General features: G+C 41.9%; 1 protein-coding gene across 15 annotated transcripts in view; it reads right to left on the bottom strand.

The window, feature by feature from the left end:
- The window catches only part of SORBS1 (sorbin and SH3 domain containing 1), an 862,221-nt gene that overhangs the window by 467,956 nt on the left and 367,055 nt on the right, over positions 1 to 27,210 (bottom strand). For all 15 annotated transcript variants that reach the window (XM_069610575.1, XM_069610579.1, XM_069610580.1 and 12 more), the window contains one exon: positions 11,225 to 11,379. In XM_069610575.1, the coding sequence (XP_069466676.1) occupies positions 11,225 to 11,379 (155 nt within the window). The remainder of the gene's footprint in view (positions 1 to 11,224; positions 11,380 to 27,210) is intronic.

Raw genomic sequence — 27,210 nt, 5'->3', positions numbered from 1 at the left:
CCAGACCATCCAACCTTGATGCCTTCCATATTGCTTCCAAACGCTTCAAAAACACCCTCATATATATTATAGCCAGCTCCTTCAATACAAGGATTACGGAAGCTAGCTCTAGCTCCAAAGAGCTCTTCGCCATACTCAAAGAACTAGAAAACCTCCTCTACCCCCACTCTTGTCCACATTGACAAAACTTGGTGTGCTACCATCCAAACAACCTTTTCGAATAAAATCAGCAAACTATAAGACAAAGGGCCTTATTACAAGTCTGCCAGTAACCCACCGTTGTCACCGATGGATTACCGGCAGACTCACCTTTTACAGTTACTGGTGCCCGATATCCCAGGATATCCTATCCCATGGAGTCCTCTAGGACTCCATGGGATAGGAACCACCGAAGTACCTGCACCATTGTTAACAGTGCCAGTGCTTCAGTGGTTTCTCTGCCGGTAGGGGTCTAAACTCAGAGCAGGTTGGGCCTGCCGGCAGTTCACTGCCCCGATCCGGCAACACGGAGTAAGCCAGTCATGGAAAAATGCCAGAGCCGGCAGTATTGGCCGTTTTACCAGCATTTTTCCCAGACCGGCTTACTCAATTAGCCAAAATCTTCTCCAAGAAACAACAATTTCTATCTAAACCTCCCACTGCAACACTTCTCACCCAGACACCCCACTCCTCCCACTCCCACAACCACCCCACTCCCATTTCCACTTCCGCGCTATATCCATGGATGATATCACCACCCCAATCCAACACCTCAAACCGTCTAATTGCAGAGGTGATGATTGTCCTGCCCACATTATCTTACTTTGCACAGCTACTCTAGTACCCGCCGTAGCATATTTTGTTAATGCCTCCTTCACCTTCAATAACGTTCCAAACTGCATCAAAACAGCATGGGTCTCACCCCTCAGCAGGAAACCCTACCTTGATCCTACCATCCCCACTAACTACCGACCTATTACTACAGTACCCTTCCTCCTCAGAAACCTTGACTGCATTGCCTACTCCAAAATCCAGAACTACCTAGAACAGCACCAGCTTTTAAGCTCAAGAAAATCTGGATTCAGACGCAAATACAGTACGGAAACAGCACTCTTGGATCTCAAAATCCAATTCAATAGCATCCACAACCTGGGCAATTTGCCCTTCTTACTGCTCCTAGATCGATCAGCAGCATTTGAACTCGTTGACCACGATGTCACCTGCCAACACCTCCTGACTAACTTCCACTTCTCTCATCAGGTAGCCCAATGGATCAAATCATTCTTGATTTATAGGTGACCACACGGCTGATCCCTTCCCTGCTCCCCGAAGGTTCTTGCATCTCCCCAGATTTTACAATACGTATACCAAATCCTTCTTTGATCACCTCGACGCCTTGGTTATCCCTTACATAAACTTTTCAGATGACACGTAGTTCTTCTGCTGATCTCAAGGAATTATGCCCAGGATGCTGAAACGATCAACCAGACCTGCAGTGTCATTCAGAACTGGATGGCTACCCACAACCTCTGTCTCAATGACGAAAAGACTGAGTTTCTCATTGTGAGCTCCTCTTGCCGATTAAGCTCCTTGGACCATCATACTCCTTCTTTCCCATTGACGGGAAACCACCATGATGAGACCACCATCCAGGTCTCAAAGCATGTGAAGACACTGGGTGTTTATCTTGACGCTGAACTCAACATGTCCCACCAAGTCAGTGCGCCTTCCTACCTAACCTCCTATATTCCTGCTCCCAGATTCCTGCTCCCAGATTCAATCATATGCGAGTGGGGGGCTCCAGTTTTTGCGTCACTGCTTCTACCTTGTGGAACATTCTCTGAGACCACATCAGAAATTAAAAATCTTTCCTTGTCTTCAAAAACTCTTAACACCCTGGTTATTTAATAAATATGTATAATTGGTATATAACTATGCACACTGTTTTTTGCTATTTACTTTTTAAGGATTCTGTACAAGTGCCTTGATATGTTATACCTCCAGGTCTGGGCCCTATATTAATGAATTAAATAAAAAAATTAAAAAATGTTTCTTCTTTTTTATTAAATTATATAATAATCCAGATAATTCCTCCCAGAAATGGTGGTCTGGTAAACAGAATCCGTTTGAAAATCTCCATTACAAAAGCATAGTGTACACCTGGGCATTGTTGCATCAATCTCACTGATCTGCAGCTCCTGCTCACAGTGTAGGTTCAGGGGTCAAAGGTGCCATGTTGGTCAGTTACTGCAGGCAGAGCTTTAATTTAAATCTGCAAATTTGATTTAAAACTAAAATAATTATGATAAACTACCACTTGGTAGCAGTTTAATCTTGAAATATTACCCATAGCTGGGTTTTGGTAAGGTGACTGTTAGTTCGCTGAATGGTTGAAGCAATAGCAGGTCTGAATCATACACATGTTAACAATGTGAGCCCAGGCCAGTTATGCAAGGGCTGTGTGTATTCTAGTCAGATTGCCTGTCTCTGCTCAGCCAGTCAATGGGCAGGAAGACAGTGCCTCCCTTTGGTCCTGTCTGAGGTCGGGTTACACCTCTCTAGTAGAAGATGCTCCCAGCAGGAGCATCCTTGGAAGCCAGCTTCAAAGTGGCACACCTAAAAAAAAAAAGGGCCAGCCTCACACTAGGTTGTTGTGTACCAGAGGGCCTTTGATGTTAAAGACTTGGGAAGAGTGCAGGATTAGACAGTCAAACAGACGAGAATGATGTGGTTTACAGGTTCCTACATCTTGGTTTTCTGTGGGGTTCTCTTTTATACCTGTCTCCCCCACTTCCTGCGTAGCTAAGCACTTTGTGTATAATGCAAGAAGGCAAAAGTCACCTGTTACCTTAAAAGAGGTTGCACCTGCTAAAGCAGACTTACTTTCATCCAATCCCATATGGACCTTTACCTTTATAAGGAAGGGGACTCTAATGTCTTCCTTGATTCAATTTGGACCTTCAAGGACTCTAAGAAGAATTAGTTTGGACCCTGTTTGGAGAGCAGACCTTTCCACTTTTGGGACCCTAGTGACTGCTAAGCCATTCATTTACACCTTTTTGAACAAGACATAACTTTTGTTGGTGTTTATGATGTATTGCCTTTCATCCTGCTACATTACCCAGAATTCTTGCATCATGTACAGTATGCATATTATGTGTTCTTTTCACATCAGTGGATTTTTGAAATTCCTATATAGTTAGCTAGCACTGAATATTGTTGTGTTTAAAGTATATGACAAATATGACTTTCCAGTAATCACCTTTCTGGAACCTGTGTCTGGTTAGAGTCACATGTTTTGCATAGCCTGCCATCTAGTGGTTAGCTTGGAGTAGAATGTGAGTACAAGTCACAAAATAGGGGTAGACAGGGGCATTACAGTCATATTATCCCTATTTTACATGCACAGGTACCAATGAACCATCACACGTCGACGTCCTCAGATTGTTTTTATTTCTGCCATAAAGTCTTTATGGGTTGAGAATGGGACTAGTTTTACATACATTTTCACTTTTTATTTCTCTTTTTGTACTGTCCTGTTACTCTTTTGCGGGGAGGCAGAGTGGGCACATGTGACTCTAAGTACATACAATCATCAGAACTGGTAAGTAAAATGTGTCTTCTGGTGCTTGTGAATCTGCTTAGATTCACATGCGTTGCAAATATTTGCAAGAAGTACCTGAAGAAGGTGGTGGGTGAGCAGGGACAGTGGAGAAAGGGTGTTTAATTATGGCTTATCTCACCTGTGAATCTCTTCTGCCTGTGTATCAATACAGTAGTGATGTGTGAATATATGAACGGAACTCCAAGTTGCAGCTTTGCAAATCTCTTCTAACGGCACGTTAGCAAAGAAGACTAGAGAAGTTCCCCATGCTGCGTGTGGAGTGGGCTCTAGGTTTGAAAGGTAGTTTCTTTGGAGCAAGCAAGTAACAGAGTCGAATACACTTGAAGATCCACCTATAAATAAATGGTGGCTTTGGCAACTGGCCACCTTCTCTGCCCACTTGGAAAGAAACAAAGAATTGACTTGTCTTTTAAATAGTTTTTGTTTTTATCTAAGTAGAAGATGACTGCGCTACACACATCCAGTGTATGTAGTGCCTTCTCTCCCCTGTTTTGAGGGTTAGGGAAAAAGGAAGGTAGCTCTGTGGATATGATAACATGAATTTTAGAAATGTATTTAGGAGGTAAGCGTGGATGCGTAAGTAATACTACCTTGTGTTTGTGTATAGTGTGAAAGGGTTCAGATGCTGACAACACTTGTAACTCGCTAACTCTTCTGATAGATGTAAGTGCTTTTAGGAAAGCTACTTTGTAAGGGTTAACACAATACTAGGGGTGGGTGGCTAATGGGAGGATTCATTATTTTATAAGGCTTTAACCAGTGGAATTGTAGACCATGAAAGCTTATGCTGTGATGTAGTGTAAGCTGCTAAAGCTGCCAGCTGTGCCTTGAGGGAGTTATAGACAAATCTTGAGCCTAAGAGATAAAGGTGGTAGATAACAATGTGCATTGCTGTTTATTCAAAAGGATGTATGTGTTTTGGGTACACTAAATAAAGTCTTTCTACATGTTGCAACAACAATGCCTTGTGTTAGGTTTTCTGTCCTCCTTCAATATCTCCAGGCAACTTGCTGGAATATGTAAGTGTGTGAATTCTATGACTTCAGGCACCATGCTGGTATGTTCTTTGTTTGGGGACATGGATGTGTGAGTTTGCCCTGTTGTCCTGTGAATAGGTTGTGGACTGTCTAGAGTTTGAATGGTGGTTGAACCGCCCTCTTTAGAAAATGAGGATACCTTGTTTGTCTTGCCCACCTTGGTGCAATTAGAGTTAGAGCTAGACGTTCATGCACAAGCTTGTGCACTTCTCTGTGCAGTAGGTGTGTAGGGGGAAAAGCATAAGCAAATGACCCTAACCAGCGCATCCATAGGGCGTTCCCAAGTGACCCTTTTTGTGGGTACCTGGATGCCAGGTTTTGATATTTCTTGTTCAGGTTGTTACAAACAGATTCACTATTGGCTGCCCCTAAGTCTTAAAGATCTGTGTGTGTTTATTCCCATTTGTGGTTTTGCTAGAAAACTCTGCTTACACTGTTCGTGAGGTGATGGTGATCACCCAAGATGTGTTGTACTTGGATTTACATTCACTTCTTGATGCACTACGCCATAGCTCCTGTGCTAGAATTGACAGGGTTTTGGAGTGCGTTCCTCCCTGTTTGTTAAGTATGCCATAGCCGTGGTATTGGCTTTATTGATCAATGCATGCTTGTTGTTTAGTCTTGTCTGGAAAGATAGCAGTACCATCTTTATTGCCTTTAGCTCTAATATGTTTATGTGCTGTATTGCCTCTTTTTGTGTCAAGCTCTATGCTTGACCTTGTTTCATGTTTTGTGAACCTCAACTTGAAAAGGAGGTCCACTGTTCCCCGGGTGTTGAACAGGGCACTTGCTGTAACTCCCCTGCTATGAGGCATAGGCATGGGTAGAAGGAAATGTTTTCACTGCATAGGTACATTGCTATCACTGCAAGCACTTTTGTGAATACACGAGGTGCCAATGCTATTCTTTGAACTGGTAATGTTATTTTGCTATTTTGAATCTTAGGAACCTTTTGTGAGCAGGGAAAATTGAAATATGAAAAGTATGCATCTTTCATCTCTAGTGTGTCATGAATACCCTCCTTGTAAGGCGAGAAATGACTTATTGTAATGTGGTCCTTCCACATTTTTGGGGCCTTACATATTTGCTGCTCCCTGGTCCGATATTGGCCTCTATGTTTAGTCTTTTTTTTTTTTTAGGACCAAAAAGTAAAGGGAGTAAATGCCCTTATTTACCTACTTTGGAGGGACAATAGCACTCTTCTGTAGTAGTACCTTGATTTCCTTTTATAGGAGCTCCTGATGATCTGATAGCAATGTTCTGTTGCAGGAAGTTAGTTTGCGTGGTGTTTCTAGCAACTCTATGCAATATCCCTTTGCGACTATATTTAGCACACATTTGTCTGATGTTATTCCCTCCCATGTGTAATTGAATGATGATAGGCACGCCCTACGGTAGTGACATGGGAGGCGGCATGGATTCCTGAGTCATTGTTTTGAGGAGGAGGATGCCCCTGGAGTTTTGGCCTCTTACCCTGGGCTTCCCTCTGCGCTGGTGTCTAGAGGGGGATGTAAATGTGTGTTGCCTTTGTGAGCCTGAATAGCAGCTGTGGCCCCAACTTTGTTGAAACTGGGCTGCTGATTGAGAATATGTATTGGGCCAAAAGGAATATTGGTTATCCGGTGCACTCATTGGCTGGAAAGATCTGGCAGACATTAGTCTCAGAGTTTTAAGGGTGCCATGATCTTTCTTTGCCCTCTCTAGAGTTGCAACCACTGCCTTGCTAAATAGTGATGCATCCTCTATTGGTTTGTCTATTAGGGTTGTCTAGATCTCTGTTTTGAATTCTGAACCCCTAAGCCATGTGTCCCATTTTACAACTGTCGTCCATGCAACCTGATGCCCTACTGTTTTTGCTGCATCAAGGGCATTCTTGATGATATAATTTGTCATCTTTTTTCCCTCCATAATGATTTTGGGGAAGGATCCCTGGAACTTAGTTGGGATATGTTTCTCTAACTCCCCCATACTGTCCCACTGTGTCCAATTGTATCTGGACATTATGGCTATTGCCTTATCAACCCTGACACTACATGCTTCAGATGTTGCTGCTTTTCACCCAAAATAATATATATGTCTACTCTCCGTACCTGGAGCTGCCATATGCATGTTAACTCTTTTCCTAGCTATAGTGACAACTGGGGACTCTGAGACCAGTTGGCCTCTGATGGAAATGAGGTCAGAGTAAGATGGTTTATATTTCTTCTTCAGATTTATTAGATACTGCTTTGGATAAAGATGTGTTATACTCTTTTTAAGTGATGAGAGGAATGGTATACAAAGTGATACCAGCAGATTTTCTCCAGAACATCCTCTATAAAGTCATCTTCCTCATCTGGTTCGTCTTTGTAGACACCAAACCATTCAGCTGTCCTCTTGAGTGAATCTCAATATTGGAAGTTATCCTCTGTTGGTGATGAAATGACAGGAGGTCGACTTCATCTGGGGATGGCATTATGTAATCGTCAGTCTCAAGGTCTTTTTTACTACTGATGTGAGCTTGTATCACCTGTATCCTCAAAATCCTCATGATCTGCAAAAGGGTGAGGGACAAAATACACCTGAATGTGTGATTTTTGTTTAATTTTTAGAGGCTCACTATCAGAGGTACTTATTTTCCTCTTGGACAGTGTTTCATTTTTCTCCATGAAGGACAGCATCTTCGACATGGCTTCCCTAAATTCTTGCACTGACCACTGTTTTTGGCTTTGAGGAGTGAGCTACGATGCAGTCGAGCTATGTATAGGGGTCGTTTCATGTGACTCAGGATCAACACCTTACTCAGTGCCTATATCTGCCCTTTGCACCAACTCCTCTTCAGAGGTAGAGGTGTCTACTAATGTGTTGAGCTTCATGGCTGAAGCAAGTGTTGTGTCTTTCGGGGTCGGTGAGATGGCCGTTGTAGATGGTGTGTAGGGTGTTGTATCCTTCAATCCCCCTTACCTCCTGTTTGCTTTAGTTTTGAAGGAACTGGTGTTCTGCCTTACTCCCTACCTTTATCAGAAGAAACTACACTGAATGTGCGTCAATGTGTCTCTTTCCATTTGCATGTTGACCTTAAGATGCTTTTATGTCCGCTACCCTTGTGTTAGTGTCTTTGTTTGTGTGACTTTACGGCAGTGGGTCACTGTACTTCATTTTGGAAGAGCCTTGCGCCTCCGCCTGGACATCCTTTGCTCCCCACTCCAGGTGGGCCAGCCCCACAGTTTGAAGACCACTGCTTTATAGCCTAGTGATCGCCAAGGGATTTCTCCATAACTCGCTCTGCTGTTGAGCCATCGGACTTGGGATTGGCTGCAAGGCTTTCCTGGAATGCACTTCCTTCTCAGGTTGTTGGGGTCAACTCTGACCCCTTTTGTAATTTTTTGGTAAAGCTAATGTCACAGTATTTTCAGGTTCCAATCAAACTGCAATTATGTAATGATTGAGTACACATTTTTCCGGTCCACTGGCAGAAATAGAAGTTATTTCTTTAGTGTTTTTGGTTAATTGTGCCCATGAGGTTGCCGTTGGTGGGGTGTCATGTTTCGATTAAAGATTCTTAATCCTTGAGATTATAACATCATTTGAATCTGAATCAATTGAACAGTTCACGTACATGTATAAACTAACTACTAGTTCAAACAACAAAGAAACCTTTAAAAAATATGTTTTCTACTGGAATGGATGCAACAAGATGACTTAGAAGAGAGGAGCTAAGATGGAAACAAAATGATAAAAGGTCATGTGGTGTGATATAAGCAGTGGAACAATGCAGAAGCGTGGAGGTACAAACATAGAGCAATACTTTCAAATTCATAAAGCATGGAAAAAGAACCGTTTCATGGCGAAAGACAAAAATGCAGGGGCACTTTAAAAAAAATGAACATGTCAATGAGATCAGGAGCGAAAAGGCAAAATTGTGGTCACAAATGAGTTCCATATATAGAGAAGAAAAAAAGTAAAATACTTTTGTAGTTTTCAAAATCAAAAAAGGGAAATGCGACATGTTGAAATACATTCTAGAATGTAAAAAAAACAGAGGTGATGACAATACCACTGACAACTCACAAAAGTGCACTATGGAAAGGAAGGGTTTCTGGGAAGTGGACAGTGGAGACATGTCTTCAATTAAGTGCGTTACAGGACACATGACAGCGTTTACAATGCAAAACACATTTAATGTATGGCAAGGTGATATGTGGCTAGGCTAATAAAGCAAGAATGATATATGTGGTAGGCTACATAGTTCAATTAATAGGAATTCATACTGAGGAAAAGGAACTGACACATATTGTGCACCCAATGCTCTTCAAAGCATTCATAAGGGTCACTGCAGACCAGCTCATTCTCATTTTGGAAGCAAACCTCCCGAGAAAAAGGAAGCCACCACTCAGGCTATTTATGGAAGAATCTCCTTGCTATTCACTTCCTGCAAATCCCGTACAACATTTCTCTGATGCAGCACAGAAAGAGTTAATTTGAGCCAATCATGGCAAGCTTGCAGGTAATTTGTATTTTCATTCCTTACTACACAATGCCTCCAGGATGGAGAGAAAGCAAAGTCACATGCTTTTGTGTTCCCTTTCGACCAGCTCCAAGGCACAACCTGTGCTCTCGCACCCTGCCCGACACACACAGCCGGGCTTGCAAAATCTATTATCTCACTCGCACTGGCGAGGAGCTTTTATGAAGGTCAAGTAACGTTTGTATGGTACTCAACCTTGCTGGCGAGTATGGGGATGTTTGAAAATATGATTTGACATTTACTGCAAACAAACCTTGCTTGTAGTAATTGACAAATTAAAGTTCACTGTGGATGGCTGACCTTTCGGTGGCAGCATGGCACCAAATATAAAGTGTGCTTATGAGGACATGCAACTTTTTACAGAAAACACTGGTAAGTAATTTGTCACTGTAACCATGGGGCAAGTTCATTTCTCATGGGTCGAGTACGTAAACGTAGGAACTCTCCCTCCAGAACCAGTGAGATTTTAAAAATTGTGCACGGCCTGCACAGACGTCTCCAACTTCTCAGAAAACTCATTTGAGATGCCAGACATTGCCTCACAGATGCTCCTCCTTTCTGGTGGGCTGCGCCGGCTAAAGAAAGTGGCACAGGACGTGCAGGGGAATACTGCTCAATCATTATGATTGTTCAGTATGTTGTTCTTGATGAAGGATGCCTGCATGCCTACTGTAAATCTACAACCATGTGGGCACACTCGCAAAGGGTCAAAACACTGAAAGAATATGCAGTGCTGGGGATAAAATGCTGTATGCCTTTTACCCACATCTTGCCCGCCCTCACAACTTCATAGAGGAGAATACATTCTGCAATGTTATGTGATATATGAGAGAAAGAAAAGAAAATGCCACCATTTAAAAAATCTGGAACAGTGAGCTACAATGAAGCAATCTAGGTTAAATAGAACCAAGTCCACAGTCATACTGAAATTGGCAGGAGAAAGGCACGGATACATTCTGAGGTCTGAAAGACTCATATATGAAAACCATCTCAGGGTAATGATGTTAAAATAATTAAAAAAGGTTGAAAGCATCTGAGGAAACTATGGGCCTCATTACATGTTTGCCCTCCGGAAACAACGGGATACCGTTGTTTCCGGACCGGCAAACTACGAGTCTGCCCGAGGAGCCGCTGTGTCTGACAGGTCGGACCCTGTCGGAAACAGAAGCCACAGTAAGCAGACCGTCCCAGAAGCACCGGCACTGTTAATAACAGTGCAAGTGCTTCTGTGGTACCCATGGGGACCTACAATTTCCCAGTGCCTGACTTTTCCGGACGGCCGGGGTTGTAATACCCCGGTGTTTCTAGCAAGACCGGCGCCAGTAAATATTTACGGGTCCGGTGGCAACCCACCGGTAATACCTGCACGGTTACCGCCGGACTCGTAATGAGCCCCTATGTCATATATTTCGGACAGGATATGGGTAGATACAACTAGCAGAAATATTGATTTTCTATTACCACTGTACCAATCACTAGTAAACGATCATCATAAGTACTGGTCATGTGTTCCAGGCTACACCTCTAAAAAGATAGGCATACTGGGACAATATGAGACTGCGCTACTAACATGGTGAATAGTATAAACCACAAGACTATGTGTCCAGGCTTAAGAATGTTAACATCTAAACATTTGCACAAGGAAAATATATTTCATTATAAGCACACATACTACTAGACAACATTACTTATAACAAGTCTCTGTGAGAAGAGTTTGCTTAGGGGAAGCACTGCAAAATGTATGGGACAGCCTCAGGAAGAAGTTATGGTGACAAATAAATTAAAATTGCATAAAGGACTGAAAAAGAGTGAATCAAAATTAAGAAAGACGTCTATACAGTGCATACATCCATCTGTTCTAATCTCACATGCTATTGTATTTTTCTATATGTGCTCATGTTGATTATTGGGCCCAAAATAAATTCACCATTGCCAGGAAAATAAAACAATCAGATAGAAAAAGTATTGTTATTCTCCCCTCAATCATTAGTAAAGTATTTGTTCCTAGAACAATGTTTCATCATACCGAAAATGACTAGAAAAATTGACTTGTACGAACTAGAAAACATATCTTACCCTTAATGGAATTCCTACATCATCCATTGGGGTATCAGACGAGTAATGTGGAGCTCTGATGGCACTTCTTCTGTCATCCAATAATGATTTCTCACTCTGAGTTCTGTCTTGATGAATATTTTCTTGTAAAGGTGTGGATTTATCGAGCACAGAATCTAAAAATATGTAGAATAGTTAAAGCGCAAACAAAACACATAGACATGGCTTAGCTGGTAAAGCTTAACAAAATATGTTTTACGCACTACTATATAGTTTAACAAAAGTTCCAAAACATTGATGCCAAAGAATACGTAATTTGTGCTATACATTAAATACTTTTTAAGAGCAAATAAATGCCATTCCCATCATCCAACCTCTTATATGGGACTAAGCCAAAGCCCATGTGTATCAACCAAAAGTCACTGAACTCCATATTCCCAAATGCAAATCCACCAAAAATCAAGGGCCTACAATAGGACTAGGCAAAGTCCACAATTACAAGTAATGTATGTGACTCCAATTACGCAAGCACCAAAAGCTACACAATCACAGTTCTTATCATAGCTTTTAAACACACTTGCATGTACATTTTTTCAGCAGCACTCTCTGCAGATTTTAAGGTTTTTATGGGTGCAAAGGGAAGAGGGCTAGGGAGGTTCCTCACAAAATGTAAGTTCTTATCCCCAGGAGGGGCGTCTCCCCCTGCGTTGTCCCGCTTTCTACCAACCATAGGGGGACTGTTGGGTAGTGGCCTCAAATCCCTAGCCAGGGCTCCCCTGGGAAGAAATGGCAAGACCGTATGAAACATCGTATACTCTTCCTCTAATGGAGTTAGCTCCCCATTTTCACCTAGGGGAGGTATGGAAAGAAAATCTACATTCTCCTGTTCCTTCCTGTTCCTATGTTCAATGGAAAAGCAAAAGGGATAGAGATCTAAAAGCCAAAACTTTATGCAGGGGTTGGTATCTTTTCGAAAGCTTAGCCATGCTAGAGGCCCACTTCATGGCAAGAGCCTCCAACTCAATAGTGGCATCGTTTTTTTTTGCGCAGAAAGACCTTGAGGCTAAAATATAGCAGATTTTGCTCACCCCCATTATATTCTCGGGAAAGGGCCGCTCCAAGATCCACTTTTGATGCATCTGTTTGTAGTATAAATTCCTTGCTGAAATTAGGAACATTCAATACTGGTTGACTACAAAGTATGGGTTTTCGTGTGTCAAACATGGCCTGATCGTGTTTTCCCAACTGTCATTTTTGTGGTTCTGAATTCTTTAATTTATCCATTAGACAAGATGATATCATATAATATCTTGGGATAAATAGGCGATAATACCCTTTGAAGACAGAAATACACAAAGGTCTTTCTTCCTCTTAGGGGGAGGGGTGTCTTGAACAGCTTTTTTTCTATCTGTGGTTTCACCAACCTATTCCCAACAACAACAAAAAAGATATTTCATGCCTGATTAGCCTAATGGCACTTCTTGGGATTCGGAGGTCAATCCTGCCTTTCGCAGGGCCTTCACAACTTCATATAAATAGAAAAGGTGTTCTTCCCAAGATTGTTCTTTGGATTAAAATGTCATCTAGGTATGCGCCACAAAAATGGGGAAAGGATTGCACTACCTTATCCATCAACCTTTTAGATGTTGCTGGGGCCCCATGGTGTCCAAAAGGAAGGACCTTAAACTGAAACAATCCCATAGGAGTGCAGGAGCAGTCTTTTCCTTGTTGGGGGGATTTAATTAGACCTGCAATAGCCCTTTGTCAGATCAATCGTGGAGATATAACCCAGAGGTCCCATTTTGTCAATTAGATAATCAGTCCTAAGCAGAAGATAATTGTCAAACTGCGAGATGGAGTTAAGCTTTCTGAAGTCGATACAGAATCTCCATGACTGATCTGGTTTTGCGACTAGGACTGTTGGTGAAGACCAAGGACTTTCAGGTGGTTCTATTATGTCTTCTTCTGACATTTTCTCCACTTCCTGAAGGCTTGCTTACTTCCCAGCTTCTGGAATATGATAAGACTTAAGATGTGCACCGTTCACAGTGGGTTTGAATGTGGTACATTCAAGATTTGATCAATTCTGGTTCACTATTAAAGACATCAGGAAACTGGGATAGCAGGTCTTGGATGTCTCATTATTGCTAAGGTGCTAAGTGTGATGAATCCTGCAGAGTCCTCACTGAATCCCTCCCTAAAGTCTCCTCTCAGGTGGCCAGTGGAAGGCAGCCCTTATCTGATCATAACCCTGGGGTTGGTATTGGCCGGGTGGATCACCTGGCAGGATAAGTGTCCCAAGGGAATGGGATGACTCAGTTAAGAGAGACACGGTATTCACCCTCTTCTAATGGTGAAGTTTCCCTATTAATGGAATACCTGATGACCTGCTCTCCTAGTAAGGTTTTCATTCCCAATATTGCTCAAGTTAACAGGCCTGAAAAACCCTATGGTAAATGTAGGAATGATATATATAGAAATCAGAGAGCCCATATTAGCACTTTCAACCTTAGCTTTGAAGTATAAAATTCAAAGTCCGCCATTAATGTCTTTAAAATCTCCTCCTGAAAATACATTTTGAGAATCATTGTGTGAGAGGGAATTAAATAATGTAAAATGGAACAAGAACATTGGGGACTTCAAGTCCCATAATGCTCTAGGTACTGGGACGAGGAACAAGGGTTCAGAGGTGCAGAACTATGGTATGCAGTCTAGTTGTTCTAATGACCCAGACCTGAGCGGGCTTTTAAACATTTAAGCCCCCCTCAGGTGCAGGCCATTTGAAGGAAGCCATTGGAGAAGCCATGGAAGAAGCAGTTGAAAGAATAGCTAATGCAGGTGGAACAAAATGGAGATGCTGCTAGATTGAAAGCAGATTGCCGTCTTGTGGAGCTAGCAGAAGTAGGATGCAAAGTACACACAGTGGGAAGCGGTGTCAAGTGTGGCTGTCCCATGGGAGCGAGGAGCTCTCCTCTTACTGCCGCATGCGATTCTGGTGTGGAGTTCACCGGAGCGCAGTAGGAGCAGAGAAAGCTCCAGCAACATGAGGAGCAAGCAATGGAAATACCACCGGAGTTGTCAGTCACTGGTGTGAGTTCGACGGAGGAAGAAGAAGCAGCGGGTCATTTGGAGGCGTGTGAGAAGGCCGTTGAGTTTGCCTCTGTAAGGGAACCCCCGGATCGCTCCAAAATAGACCGCTGACCTCCGCTAAGAGTTTCAAATACTGAACAAATGACTGGAAGCCAATTAAACATGATTCTTATTTTAAAAGAGAAGGCATTGAGGGACATTGTATCTACCATTGTCAAAGTGGGTACAACTCTTATATGAAGACAGAACAAGTGGAGGAACAGTGTAACCACCATTGCCAAAGCCAAAAGGGAAGACTATTCACACAAGATGAATGTAGTTCAGGAAGAGCATTTTTAAAAGAGAACTATAACCAGTATTGACAAAGTCAAAGAAGGGCAATTAAGAGAAATCAAGGATGGAAGAAAAGAATCCCTTCTTATAACCAATATCAAGGGGGAGAGGAATATAATCTGAATTGCCTAAAGTCAAATGAATTTCAGTGATTTTCACTTTTTCACATTAAGGATTGAAGTGTGTTAAAGCTTGAAACAACCTCACCACAGAGTACTGGTAGTAGTGGTAGGAGTTTTATCGTGGCAGGCGAGTAAAACAGGACAGGGACTGTTAGTGGTTAGCCCTGGCAGTTTAGTGGACCAGGAAGAAGACAACTGAAGTACTGTTAAGTGGTAGAAGGTTGAGGTGGCAAGAAAGCTGCAAGGCCACTCATGTGTTATAATGAATTGTGGAAAATCATCCTGACAAAACTGTATTGTTTAAGAAGAAGATATAGAAGTAGTTGTGTTTTTCAAAGAAGAGAACATACATTGAAAAACCATCCTGACAAAACGATATTGTTTAAGAACAATACATGTGGAAATAGTTGTATTTTGCAAGGAAGAGATATTGCAACCAAACTGTATTGTTTAGGAAGAAGATATATAGAAGTAGTTCAAGAAGGAGAAATTGTATTGAAAACTAACTGCAAGTGCAAAAACAAAGTTGTTTGGTTTATCAAGTAAGAACTGTGGAATCAACATTTTGAAGAGTGATATATTTTGTTGAACAATGAGATGGTTCATGTACCAAATGAAATACTTGTGGAGTAACAAGAACTTTGTCTTATATTTGGAACAGAACCTGGCTGTTGAGAGGAACTGTCTTGACTTGAACTTTGATTTGGAAAGAAGAGAATTCGACCCTGGTTACAAGAATACATTTGTATAGAATTTGTTTGAACATTCTTGTTGTCTTTTTAAGTTTAACCAGCCATATGATACCTGTATTATTTGTTGTATATATAGGTCTGAGGGACAGATATCTTTTTTTAGAGTGTTTCCTTTCATCTTAGTTGGATAGGCAGGGGAATCCTTGTTAGGTTAGGGAAAGTGAGGCATTTATCCCATCTTTATTATTTAATAAAATGGCTACTTGTGGCAGAACTCTTTCTACTTGTCTGCCTCACACTTCTGACCCCTCACATAAGTCATGGGAGATCATGTTATTTTCTGGTACTACTTCAGTTACAAGCGTGGCCATGGTCACTGAGGGGCTTACCATGGGACCAACTTTCCATTCTTTCAAGCGATTTATTTGGTAAACCTGAGTCTTCGTTCTGAGATCAGGTTGGGCTATGAGGTAGTTATAAAGCCCTTAATTCTCCAAAATCCCATAACACCCATACCACTTCGAAAGTCGTTTTTGATCTGAAGTGGGCAAAAGAACAAGTACCCTTTGACCTACAGAAAAAGAGCAGTGGATAGCCTTTTGATAATATTGAGCTTTCTGAGTTTCCTGAACTTTTTCTAGATGTGTTTTATCTATGTCCTTGTCAATAGTCATATGTTCTTTCAAACCCTGGGCAGTTTGGGAAATAGGAAGGGCTGCTTCCTCACTCTCCTCCCAGGATTCTCGGAGCATACCGAATACATCCCACGGGCCACACCCATAAAGAAGTTCAAAAGGAGAAAACTCCAAGGAAGCCTTTGGAGACCTCTGCATAGCAAAAAGTGACCACGGGATCATCATATCCCTGACGTGACTATCTGCTTCAACAAGCTTCTTAAGAATGTTTTTCAAAGTCTGGTTAAATCGCTCCACTAATCCATCCATTTGTAGATGATAGACGGAGGTACGCAATGTTCTTATCTTGAGTATCTCCTTAACTTCCGCCATCAATTTTGACACAAACATGCTGCCCTGGTCTGTTAGAATCTTATGAGGGAACCTAGACAGAAAGGGAATCAGATGCTTTAGAATCTGTTGAGAGGTACTGTTCTTTAGATGAAAAGCATCCGGGTAATGGATAGCATATTCTAATATAACTTACGTGTATTGATTCCCAAACGTTGATGGTTCTAAACGTCCTACTGTGTCCATTCCAATCCTAGAGAAGGGTACCTCTATAATAGGTACAGGTCACAAGGGACATTGTATCTACCATTGTCAAAGTGGGTACAACTCTTATATGAAGACAGAACAAGTGGAGGAACAGTGTAACCACCATTGCCAAAGCCAAAAGGGAAGAATATTCACACAAGATGAATGTAGTTCAGAAAGAGCATTTTTAAAAGAGAACTATAACCAGTATTGACAAAGCCAAAGAAGGGCAATTAAGAGAAATCAAGGATGGCAGAAAAGAAACCCTTCTTAAAACCAATATCAAGTGGGAGAGGAATATAATCTGAATTGGCTAAAGTCAAATGAATTTCAGTGATTTTCACTTTTTCACATTAAGGATTGAAGTGTGTTAAAGCTTGAAACAACCTCACCACCGAGTGCTGGTAGTAGTGGTAGGAGTTTTATCGTGGTAGGCGAGTAAAACAGGACAGAGACTGTTAGTGGTTAGCCCTGGCAGTTTAGTGGACCATGAAGAAGACAACTGAAGTACTGTTAAGTGGTAGAAGGTTGAGGTGGCAAGAAAGCTGCGAGGCCACTTATGTGTTATAATGAATTGTGGAAAATCATCCTGACCAAACTGTATTGTTTAAGAAGAAGATATAGAAGTAGTTGTGTTTTTCAAAGAAGAGAAAATACATTGAAAAACCATCCTGACAAAACGTTATTGTTTAAGAACAATACATGTGGAAATAGTTGTATTTTGCAAGGAAGAGATATTGCGACCAAACTGTATTGTTTAGGAAGAAGATATATAGAAGTAGTTCAAGAAGGAGAAATTGTATTGAAAACTAACTGCAAGTGCAAAAACAAAGTCTTTTGGTTTATCAAGTAAGAACTGTGGAATCTTGACAAACATTTTGAAGAGTGATATATTTTGTTGAACAATGAGATGGTTCATGTACCAAATGAAATACTTGTGGAGTAACAAGAACTTTGTCTTATATTTGGAACAGAACCTGGCTGTTGAGAGGAACTGTCTTGACTTGAGCTTTGATTTGGAAAGAAGAGAATTCGACCCTCGTTACAAGAATACATTTGTATAGAATTTGTTTGAACATTCTTGTTGTGTTATTAAGTTTAACCAGCCATATGATACCTGTATTATTTGTTGTATATATAGATCTGAGGGACAGATATCTTTTTTTTAGAGTGTTTCCTTTAATCTTAGTTGGATAGGCAGGGGAATCCTTGTTAGGTTAGGGAAAGTGAGGCATTTATCCCATCTTTATTATTTAATAAAATGGCTACTTGTGGCAGAACTCTTTCTACTTGTCTGCCTCACACTTCTGACCCCTCACATAAGTCATGGGAGACCATGTTATTTTCTGGTACTACTTCAGTTACAAGCGTGGCCATGGTCACTGAGGGGCTTTCCATGGGACCCACTTTCCATTCTTTCAAGCGATTTATATGGTAAACCTGAGTCTTCGTTCTGAGATCAGGTTGGGCTATGAGGTAGTTATGAAGCCCTTAATTCTCCAAAGTCCCATAACACCCATACCACTTCGAAAGTCGTTTTTGATCTGAAGTGGGCAAAAGAACAAGTACCCTTTGACCTACAGAAAAAGAGCAGTGGATAGCCTTTTGATAATATTGAGCTTTCTGAGTTTCCTGAACTTTTTCTAGATGTGTTTTATCTATGTCCTTGTCAATAGTCATATGTTCTTTCAAACCCTGGGCAGTTTGGGAAATAGGAAGGGCTGCTTCCTCACTCTCCTCCCAGGATTCTCGGAGCATACCGAATACATCCCACGGGCCACACCCATAAAGAAGTTCAAAAGGAGAAAACTCCAAGGAAGCCTTTGAAGACCTCTGTATAGCAAAAAGTGACCAGGGGATCATCATATCCCTGACGTGACTATCTGCTTCAACAAGCTTCTTAAGAATGTTTTTCAAAGTCTGGTTAAATCGCTCCACTAATCCATCCATTTGTAGATGATAGACGGAGGTACGCAATGTTCTTATCTTGAGTATCTCCTTAACTTCCGCCATCAATTTTGACACAAACATGCTGCCCTGGTCTGTTAGAATCTTATGAGGGAACCCAAACCTAGACAGAAAGGGAATCAGATGCTTTAGAATCTGTTGAGAGGTACTGTTCTTTAGATGAAAAGCATCCGGGTAATGGATAGCATATTCTAATATAACTTACGTGTATTGATTCCCAAACGTTGATGGTTCTAAACGTCCTACTGTGTCCATTCCAATCCTAGAGAAGGGTACCTCTATAATAGGTACAGGTCACAAGGGACATTGTATCTACCATTGTCAAAGTGGGTACAACTCTTATATGAAGACAGAACAAGTGGAGGAACAGTGTAACCACCATTGCCAAAGCCAAAAGGGAAGAATATTCACACAAGATGAATGTAGTTCAGAAAGAGCATTTTTAAAAGAGAACTATAACCAGTATTGACAAAGCCAAAGAAGGGCAATTAAGAGAAATCAAGGATGGCAGAAAAGAAACCCTTCTTAAAACCAATATCAAGTGGGAGAGGAATATAATCTGAATTGCCTAAAGTCAAATGAATTTCAGTGATTTTCACTTTTTCACATTAAGGATTGAAGTGTGTTAAAGCTTGAAACAACCTCACCACAGAGTGCTGGTAGCAGTGGTAGGAGTTTTATCGTGGTAGGCGAGTAAAACAGGACAGGGACTGTTAGTGGTTAGCCCTGGCAGTTTAGTGGACCATGAAGAAGACAACTGAAGTACTGTTAAGTGGTAGAAGGTTGAGGTGGCAAGAAAGCTGCAAGGCCACTTATGTATTATAATGAATTGTGGAAAATCATCCTGACCAAACTGTATTGTTAAAGAAGAAGATATAGAAGTAGTTGTGTTTGTCAAAGAAGAGAAAATACATTGAAAAACCATCCTGACAAAACGTTATTGTTTAAGAACAATACATGTGGAAATAGTTGTATTTTGCAAGGAAGAGATATTGCGACCAAACTGTATTGTTTAGGAAGAAAATATATGGAAGTAGTTCAAGAAGGAGAAATTGTATTGAAAACTAACTGCAAGTGCAAAAACAAAGTTGTTTGGTTTATCAAGTAAGAACTGTGGAATCTTGACAAACATTTTGAAGAGTGATATATTTTGTTGAACAATGAGATGGTTCATGTACCAAATGAAATACTTGTGGAGAAACAAGAACTTTGTCTTATATTTGGAACAGAACCTGGCTGTTGAGAGGAACTGTCTTGACTTGAGCTTTGATTTGGAAAGAAGAGAATTCGACCCTGGTTACAAGAATACATTTGTATAGAATTTGTTTGAACATTCTTGTTGTGTTATTAAGTTTAACCAGCCATATGATACCTGTATTATTTGTTGTATATATAGATCTGAGGGACAGATATCTTTTTTTTAGAGTGTTTCCTTTAATCTTAGTTGAATAGGCAGGGGAATCCTTGTTAGGGTAGGGAAAGTGAGGCATTTATCCCACCTTTATTATTTAATAAAATGGCTACTTGTGGCAGAACTCTTTCTACTTGTCTGCCTCACACTTCTGACCCCTCACATAAGTCATGGGAGACCATGTTATTTTCTGGTACTACTTCAGTTACAAGCGTGGCCATGGTCACTGAGGGGCTTTCCAGGGGACCCACTTTCCATTCTTTCAAGCGATTTATATGGTAAACCTGAGTCTTCGTTCTGAGATCAGGTTGGGCTATGAGATAGTTATAAAGCCCTTAATTCTCCAAAATCCCATAACGCCCATACCACTTCGAAAGTCGTTTTTGATCTGAAGTGGGCAAAAGAACAAGTACCCTTTGACCTACAGAAAAAGAGCAGTGGATAGCCTTTTGATAATATTGCGCTTTCTGAGTTTCCTGAACTTTTTCTAGATGTGTTTTATCTATCTCCTTGTCAATAGTCATATGTTCTTTCAAACCCTGGGCAGTTTGGGAAATAGGAAGGGCTGCTTCCTCTCTCTCCTCCCAGGATTCTCGGAGCATACCGAATACATCCCACGGGCCACACCCATGAAGAAGTTCAAAAGGAGAAAACTCCAAGGAAGCCTTTGGAGACCTCTGTATAGCAAAAAGTGACCAGGGGATCATCATATCCCTGACGTGACTATCTGCTTCAACAAGCTTCTTAAGAATGTTTTTCAAAGTCTGGTTAAATCGCTCCACTAATCCATCCATTTGTAGATGATAGAGGGAGGTACACAATGTTCTTATCTTGAGTATCTCCTTAACTACCACCATCATTTTTGACACAAACATGCTGCCCTGGTCTGTTAGAATCTTATGAGGGAACCCGAACCTAGACAGAAAGGGAATCAGATGCTTTAGAATCTGTTGAGAGGTACTGTTCTTTAGATGAAAAGCAGCCGGGTAATGGATAGCATATTCTAATATAACTTTAGGTGTATTGATTCCCAAACCTTGATGGTTCTAAACGTCCTACTGTGTCCATTCCAATCCTAGAGAAGGGTACCTCTATAATAGGTACAGGTCACAAGGCAGCTGGTGGAACAATTCGGGCAGCTGCCTTTTGACATAAGGCACAGGTAGCAACAAAGTTCTTTAAGTTCACATGGACTCCTGGCTAACAAAATAGGGGAATGACCTGTCTTGGGTTTTTGCAATTCCCAAATTACCAGATGTCAGGTGCGAATTAGCAATTTCTAAGACTGCTTGCTATGGCTGGGAGGTATTACAACTTGTGTTCTATATATACCCTTGGATGTCATATCCCCTCGACACAAAAGCCCATGTTTAATTAAAAAGAAAGGTCACCCCAGTGATCTACCCTCCACCTTTGCAATGACCTTTGAAAAGGCTTTGGCTAAAATTGGATCCTTGCATTGCACAAAGGCTGAATCAGGAATAACCACTGCCTCTTCAGGTAAGGGTCTTACTGTCGCTGGTGGATCTATATATCAGCTTCCCCAAAACCCTTTGTACCTCTCTGAGTAATATCTTGCCCCTGAACTTCAACGTGTATGGGAAACACTGCATTTTCCAAGATTCCTCATGCAATTTTCTCACCAACTTTTACATGATAGTCCTGCTTTCCATTACTGTCGATTAGTATTTTGTTGTCACCTCGGTAGTCGGGATCTATCCGATATGACATCTAGGCCATGCCTCCAAGCCAATTCCGATTTAAAAACTAATCTTATGTAGGTGCCTTTTGAGGGAGAAAAAATTAGGCCACTGATTGACGTTGACCTACAGCAATGGTAACATCACTGCTACTGTGAAGATCAAACCTGATAGTCTAGGAAGTAGCAACAGTTGGATTAGAGGCTTTAGCAGTAAGCTTGCTGAACTGAAGGGAACCTCCATTTTTATCAGTTGGGCAGGACCCCACTCTGACACCATATGTGGCATGGTGGAGTAAGGAGTCCGACAAAGGGGTGGCATGTTTCAACAAATTTATTTTTAATATAAGAAAAAAGGTCCTACCTCTCCCTATCTCTAAAGGATATCCCTACCTAAACAACTATCAACTCAGGTGCTCATCAGGATGTGTGCCCGAATGAAAAGGTCTTTCCTCTGTCCAAAAACCTACTATAACCCTACTAGTCTAGAAAAGGGTTCAGCATCCAAATTAAAAAAATAATACCAGGAGAATGTCTCCCTTCTCCTGGTAAATTGGCTCAGTCTGTAACTTTTTCTGATCAATCTTCTGCTCTTGTTTCTGATTCAATAACAAAGGTATGGTCAGGAAAATGACTCCCTTCTCCTGACCCACTTTGCACAGTCATGAGGGCTGTATTGGGATATTGTTTGACAATAGTCCTCAAAAGTCTATTCACTTCTTCCCAAGGGCTTCTTAAAGCTTACTTTACAGTTCTAGCAATTCTTTTCTGTCATTGGACGTTATGAAGATAATCTCCAGACAGCTCATATTGTCTATAATCTTCTTTAGTCTTACTTGGATTATCACTATAACGAGGGGGATTCCTCCTGATGTACTCTTGGTTTTCAGACCTTTGGGTATCACTACAGTGACAAGGGAGATCACTTCTGAGATTCTCTTGATTCTTGATTCTCTGAGTATTACTACTGTGATGAGGAATATTACTCCTGAGGCTTCATTGACTCTTAGTTTTCTGAATGTCACTAGTGTGATGAGGGAGATTACTCCTGAGGCTTCCTTCACTCTTGGCTCTCTGGATATCATCACTACGATGAGGAAGATTACTACCTAGGCATTTTCTACTCCTATTTCTCTGGGTATCACTTCTGTGACGAGGTAGATTACCCCAAGGCTTCCTTGACTCTTAGTTCCCTGGATATGTGTTATCCTGCCTTGTCTCAGGAATCTAATCGTTTTGTTGGTTATATGTTAACTTGTATAATGACTTACCAATTCCTACACCAATGGCTGGTACACTTCCTGACCCTTTAAATGCACCATCCTCAATTTAGAATGGAGAATGGGAGATAAACCCACCACCTCATTGCATGGAGGGTAAAGACTCAGAAAGTAGTGGGCCTGGAGAGGTGAAAAACCCAGGTAGCTGTAGAAGAAGAGAGACCTCATCCTGGGATGTCTGGCAGAGAGAAACAAGCAAACACCCAGCATGGCGGTTGATGTCCAATTTGCAGAACAATCAGCAATTCTGCTGGGGCCATGACTGGAGAAGCCCGGCCCATGAGAGTCTCTGACAGTGGAGAACGCTGGAACAGCGAAGGAGCGGCGCAACACCGAACTAACACCGAAGCCCTGTAGGAAGACAGCGGGAAGGGAGTGCCAGCTCCCTCAGACACGGAACACCTGGAGGAAGCCGGAAGGAAGAGATTTCTTTGGCCTATATGAACGCCTGCATGGAGGAGCACTGCATGGAGACAGAAGGTACTTAGCTGCTCCAGGGAGCCAGGAGGAGTGCGGAAAGGCTAAACCAGACCCCAAGGAGTGGAGACAGAAATCAGACCCCTGGATGGCAAGAGAGAAATCCTACCCCAGGGAGGGGTGACAGGAATCAGACCACAAGGTGGGTTCAAAGAAACCAGTCCCCAAGGTGGGCTAAGAGAAACCAAACCCCAAGTTGGGGTTTGAGACCAAAGACCCCAAGGAGGGGCAAAAAACCAGGATGTATCTGAGTGGCAAAAACACCACAAGATTCACTCGTGAGGAGCCCAAGCAGAGCACCTGGTGTGGACTTACACATTAGGGGTTTCTCAAAGGTGGAGGACGATCTGAGACTGAGACAAAGCTTCTGGGAATCCAGGAAGATGGAGATTAACCAAAGACTGATACAAAACCCAAGGTGGTGAAGGTGGATGAAACATTTGGTGCCTTTATTTGAATTGTGTAACCAGGCAAGAACTCCGTTCTGATGGAGACATCACGATAGGGTCAGAAACCAGCCACCATTCTATTGTTGGGAAATGGCCCTTATTGCACCTTTGTTAAAGTTAAGTTATTTTTAGTTTACAGTGGTAGGGAAAGGAATCAAACTAGAATGAGCACTCTTTAGACTCTTTTTCTTTAAGAGTACGGCCAAGAAACATATGGACATCTTAGGATTTTGAGGTCCAACTAAAGGACTACTTTACCCAAATTTCCACCTTGTCCGATTCCTGAGTCTGATTTAGCACAATAAATATATACATATTTAGTGATAAAGTTTAGTTAAGAGAGAGTAAAGATGATCTAAACTATCGCACTAAAAACTTGAAATTCAGCAGGATTGGAAAGTGCTGAACATCTTAACTCGCCCCCCTCCACTGATGTAGCCCACAATTTAATTTTGCATCTCATTTTAAAATCCCTTCTGTGATATGATGTGAGGGCTCATGGGTTTTGCAATGGGGGGACGCTGAGTTAAAATGTTCATCACACTGTGATAGAACTGTAAATGTTAGCCTGCGCCACACTGCAATAGAACTGTGAATATGCCACACTGATATAGAACTGCGAATATTAGCTTTTGCCACAATAGATAGAACAGTGAATATTTGCCTGCCTCGCACTCAGAGATAACTGTGAATATTAGCCTATACCACACTGAGATAGAACTGTGAGAATTAGCATGCACCACATTGAAATAAACTGTGAATATTAGCCTGCGCCACATTAGAACCGAACTGTGAATATTAGCCTGTGCCACACTGAGACAGAACTGTGAATATGCCACACTAAGATAGAACTGTAAATATTAGACTATGCCAGACTGAGATAGAGCTGTGAATATTGGCTTATGCCACATTGAGATAAAACGGTGAATATTAGCGTGCACCACATTAGATAGAACTGTGAATATTAGCCTGCCTCTCACTCAGCGAGAACTGTGAATATTAGCCTATGGCACACTGAGATAGAACTGTGAATATTAGCCTGTGCCACACTGAGATAGAACTGTGAATATGCCACACTGAGATAGAACTGTGAATATTAGCCTGCACCACATTAGATAGAACTGTGAATATTAGCCTGTGTCGCACTTGGAGAGAACTGTGAATATCAGCCTATGCCACACTGAGATAGAACCATAAATATTAGCCTATGCCACACTAAGAAAGAACTGTGAACATCGATGAAAACCCATCAACAGAAAATGCTTTAAAAAACTTTCACACTGTGAAACCTAGGCCTCTCTTCCACTATACAGGACTCTAAAATATAGGTGTATCGCCCATATCTGCCTGTTATATTGTGAAACCTATTGTATTGTGAACCCTAGGCCTAGGCCTCTCTCCTACCATACAGGGCTCTCACATCTAGGTGTGTTCCCCCGTACCCATATTGTAATGTGAAACAAAGGCTTATCTCGCACTATACAGGACTTTCAAATCTAGGTGTGTTCCCCATATCTGCGTATTATATTGTGAAACCTACTGTATTGTGAAACCTAGGCCTCTCTTCCACTATTCAGAACTCTCAAATCTAGGGGTGTTCCCCATTTCTGCCTTTTATATTGGGTCCTCAAATCTAAGTGTATACCACAATGAATACACGCGCCCTCCCCGTTCAGACTCTCACACCAGAGAGACCATGAATAACGAGACCATGCCTTTCCGTGCTGGACAAAGATCGCTGCAGCGGAACAATATTGAAGCCTACGGTACGTAAACATTACACCACCTCTGTGGACACAGGCTGCAGGCACAGCCAAACATCCATGCACCAGAGAATGCAGCTATGGCTATGCTCATCTGGTCTAGCAGCGCATATAGCCGTCCAAACTGAAACACCTGACGTACCTCAACACCTCTGCCACTAGCATACAGCGACTGCCAACAAGAAGAAATTCGGTATAGCATCAACTTTTCAACACTAGCACTCTATTGCAAACCTCCAACAGCACCCACCCACGTGCCTGACCTTTCTTTTTTGAACTGCTTAGTCGAGCCTAGTGTATGGAAGCGAGGGGTCCTCAGGCCCCCTCGCATCGTACGCTCCTCAGTGCAAGGCTTGGACCACGTGCCTCCGGTAGTGGGATTGCCCCTTGCCCTTATGTAAAGTTAACCACGGTTGACTGCTACATAGATGGGACTACTGAGCAAGACACAGGGCATCCATCTTTTGTGCCCCCTTTCGACTCCATCTTGGGTAAACAGGCCTCACTGCGATAGTACAGCAATGCTCAGCTCCCCTTCCACCGCAGCAGCAAAGGACAGAGACACACACACAAGGCGCGCAGGCAGCTGGCTGGCCCCCACCCTTGCACTCCCCCTGCGAAGGAAAGCTCTGCGCTTCCATTCTCACGCTGAAGCTGGAGAAAGTTGCAACAATCATTATGCTACAGTTTTCTTCCTCTGAGATCACTGTTCATCTGAGAACCGGCATGTGAACCAGGATGAGCTAAGCACTTTCTGCTCGATTCGTCCTCATAAACGTGCAAGCCACCCACCCCCATTAGAACAATTTATTGCCATCCTGACCCTGCACCCCCTGTAAGGTATTTCTTTCAAGTGCCAGACCCTCGCCTGTGCTGCAAAATCCACCCAATACACTCCTTACTAACCTTAAGCATTTTTACTACTATATATGCTTTTACTTGCACTAATGAGTTTGAAACCTAGGAAAAGATGCGAAATACAGCCTGATTCTTCTACATGCACAATAAGGTCAAGGCCTTCAATTAAAGCCACGAATGACCCAATTGTACTGACAATAATCATTGTGTGTGACTTATGTAGAAATGTGACAAGTAGCATAAAATGTTTTAAATAATTTGTTATTTAGTGTGTAACATATTAGCTTAGGTAGTGACCACAGTGACCTGACCCTGACCTGCATGGAGCACAAGATGTTTGACGTCCGTCAGCCACACAGCCAACCAGGAGGAAGAAATGCCACCCACACCTACAGCACCACACCGCCTGGCCAATCAGGTCCATTTAGCATTTTTTGTTAGAGTTACTTTAACTAATATAAATATAAGTGTGATGTAATGAGATTTGGGAGAGTTTTTTGGGTTATTTCCTAGCTGGAGAAATAAACCATCCTTTGAACTCTTGCAGCCGGATCTCAGTGCCTCTTTCCCCGACAAGGGGTTGTGTCTGCTATTTTATTTTTCTCTCACACATAGTAAGCCGGGGAAAGGCACCTACATTTTTGGTGACCCCCG

Source organism: Ambystoma mexicanum, chromosome 8 (assembly GCF_040938575.1).
Source record: "Ambystoma mexicanum isolate Mex_15411 chromosome 8, UKY_AmexF1_1, whole genome shotgun sequence".
Lineage (NCBI taxonomy): Eukaryota > Metazoa > Chordata > Amphibia > Caudata > Ambystomatidae > Ambystoma > Ambystoma mexicanum.
The sequence above is the reverse complement of the archived record's forward strand: the minus strand, read 5'-3'. Positions and strand labels throughout refer to the sequence as shown.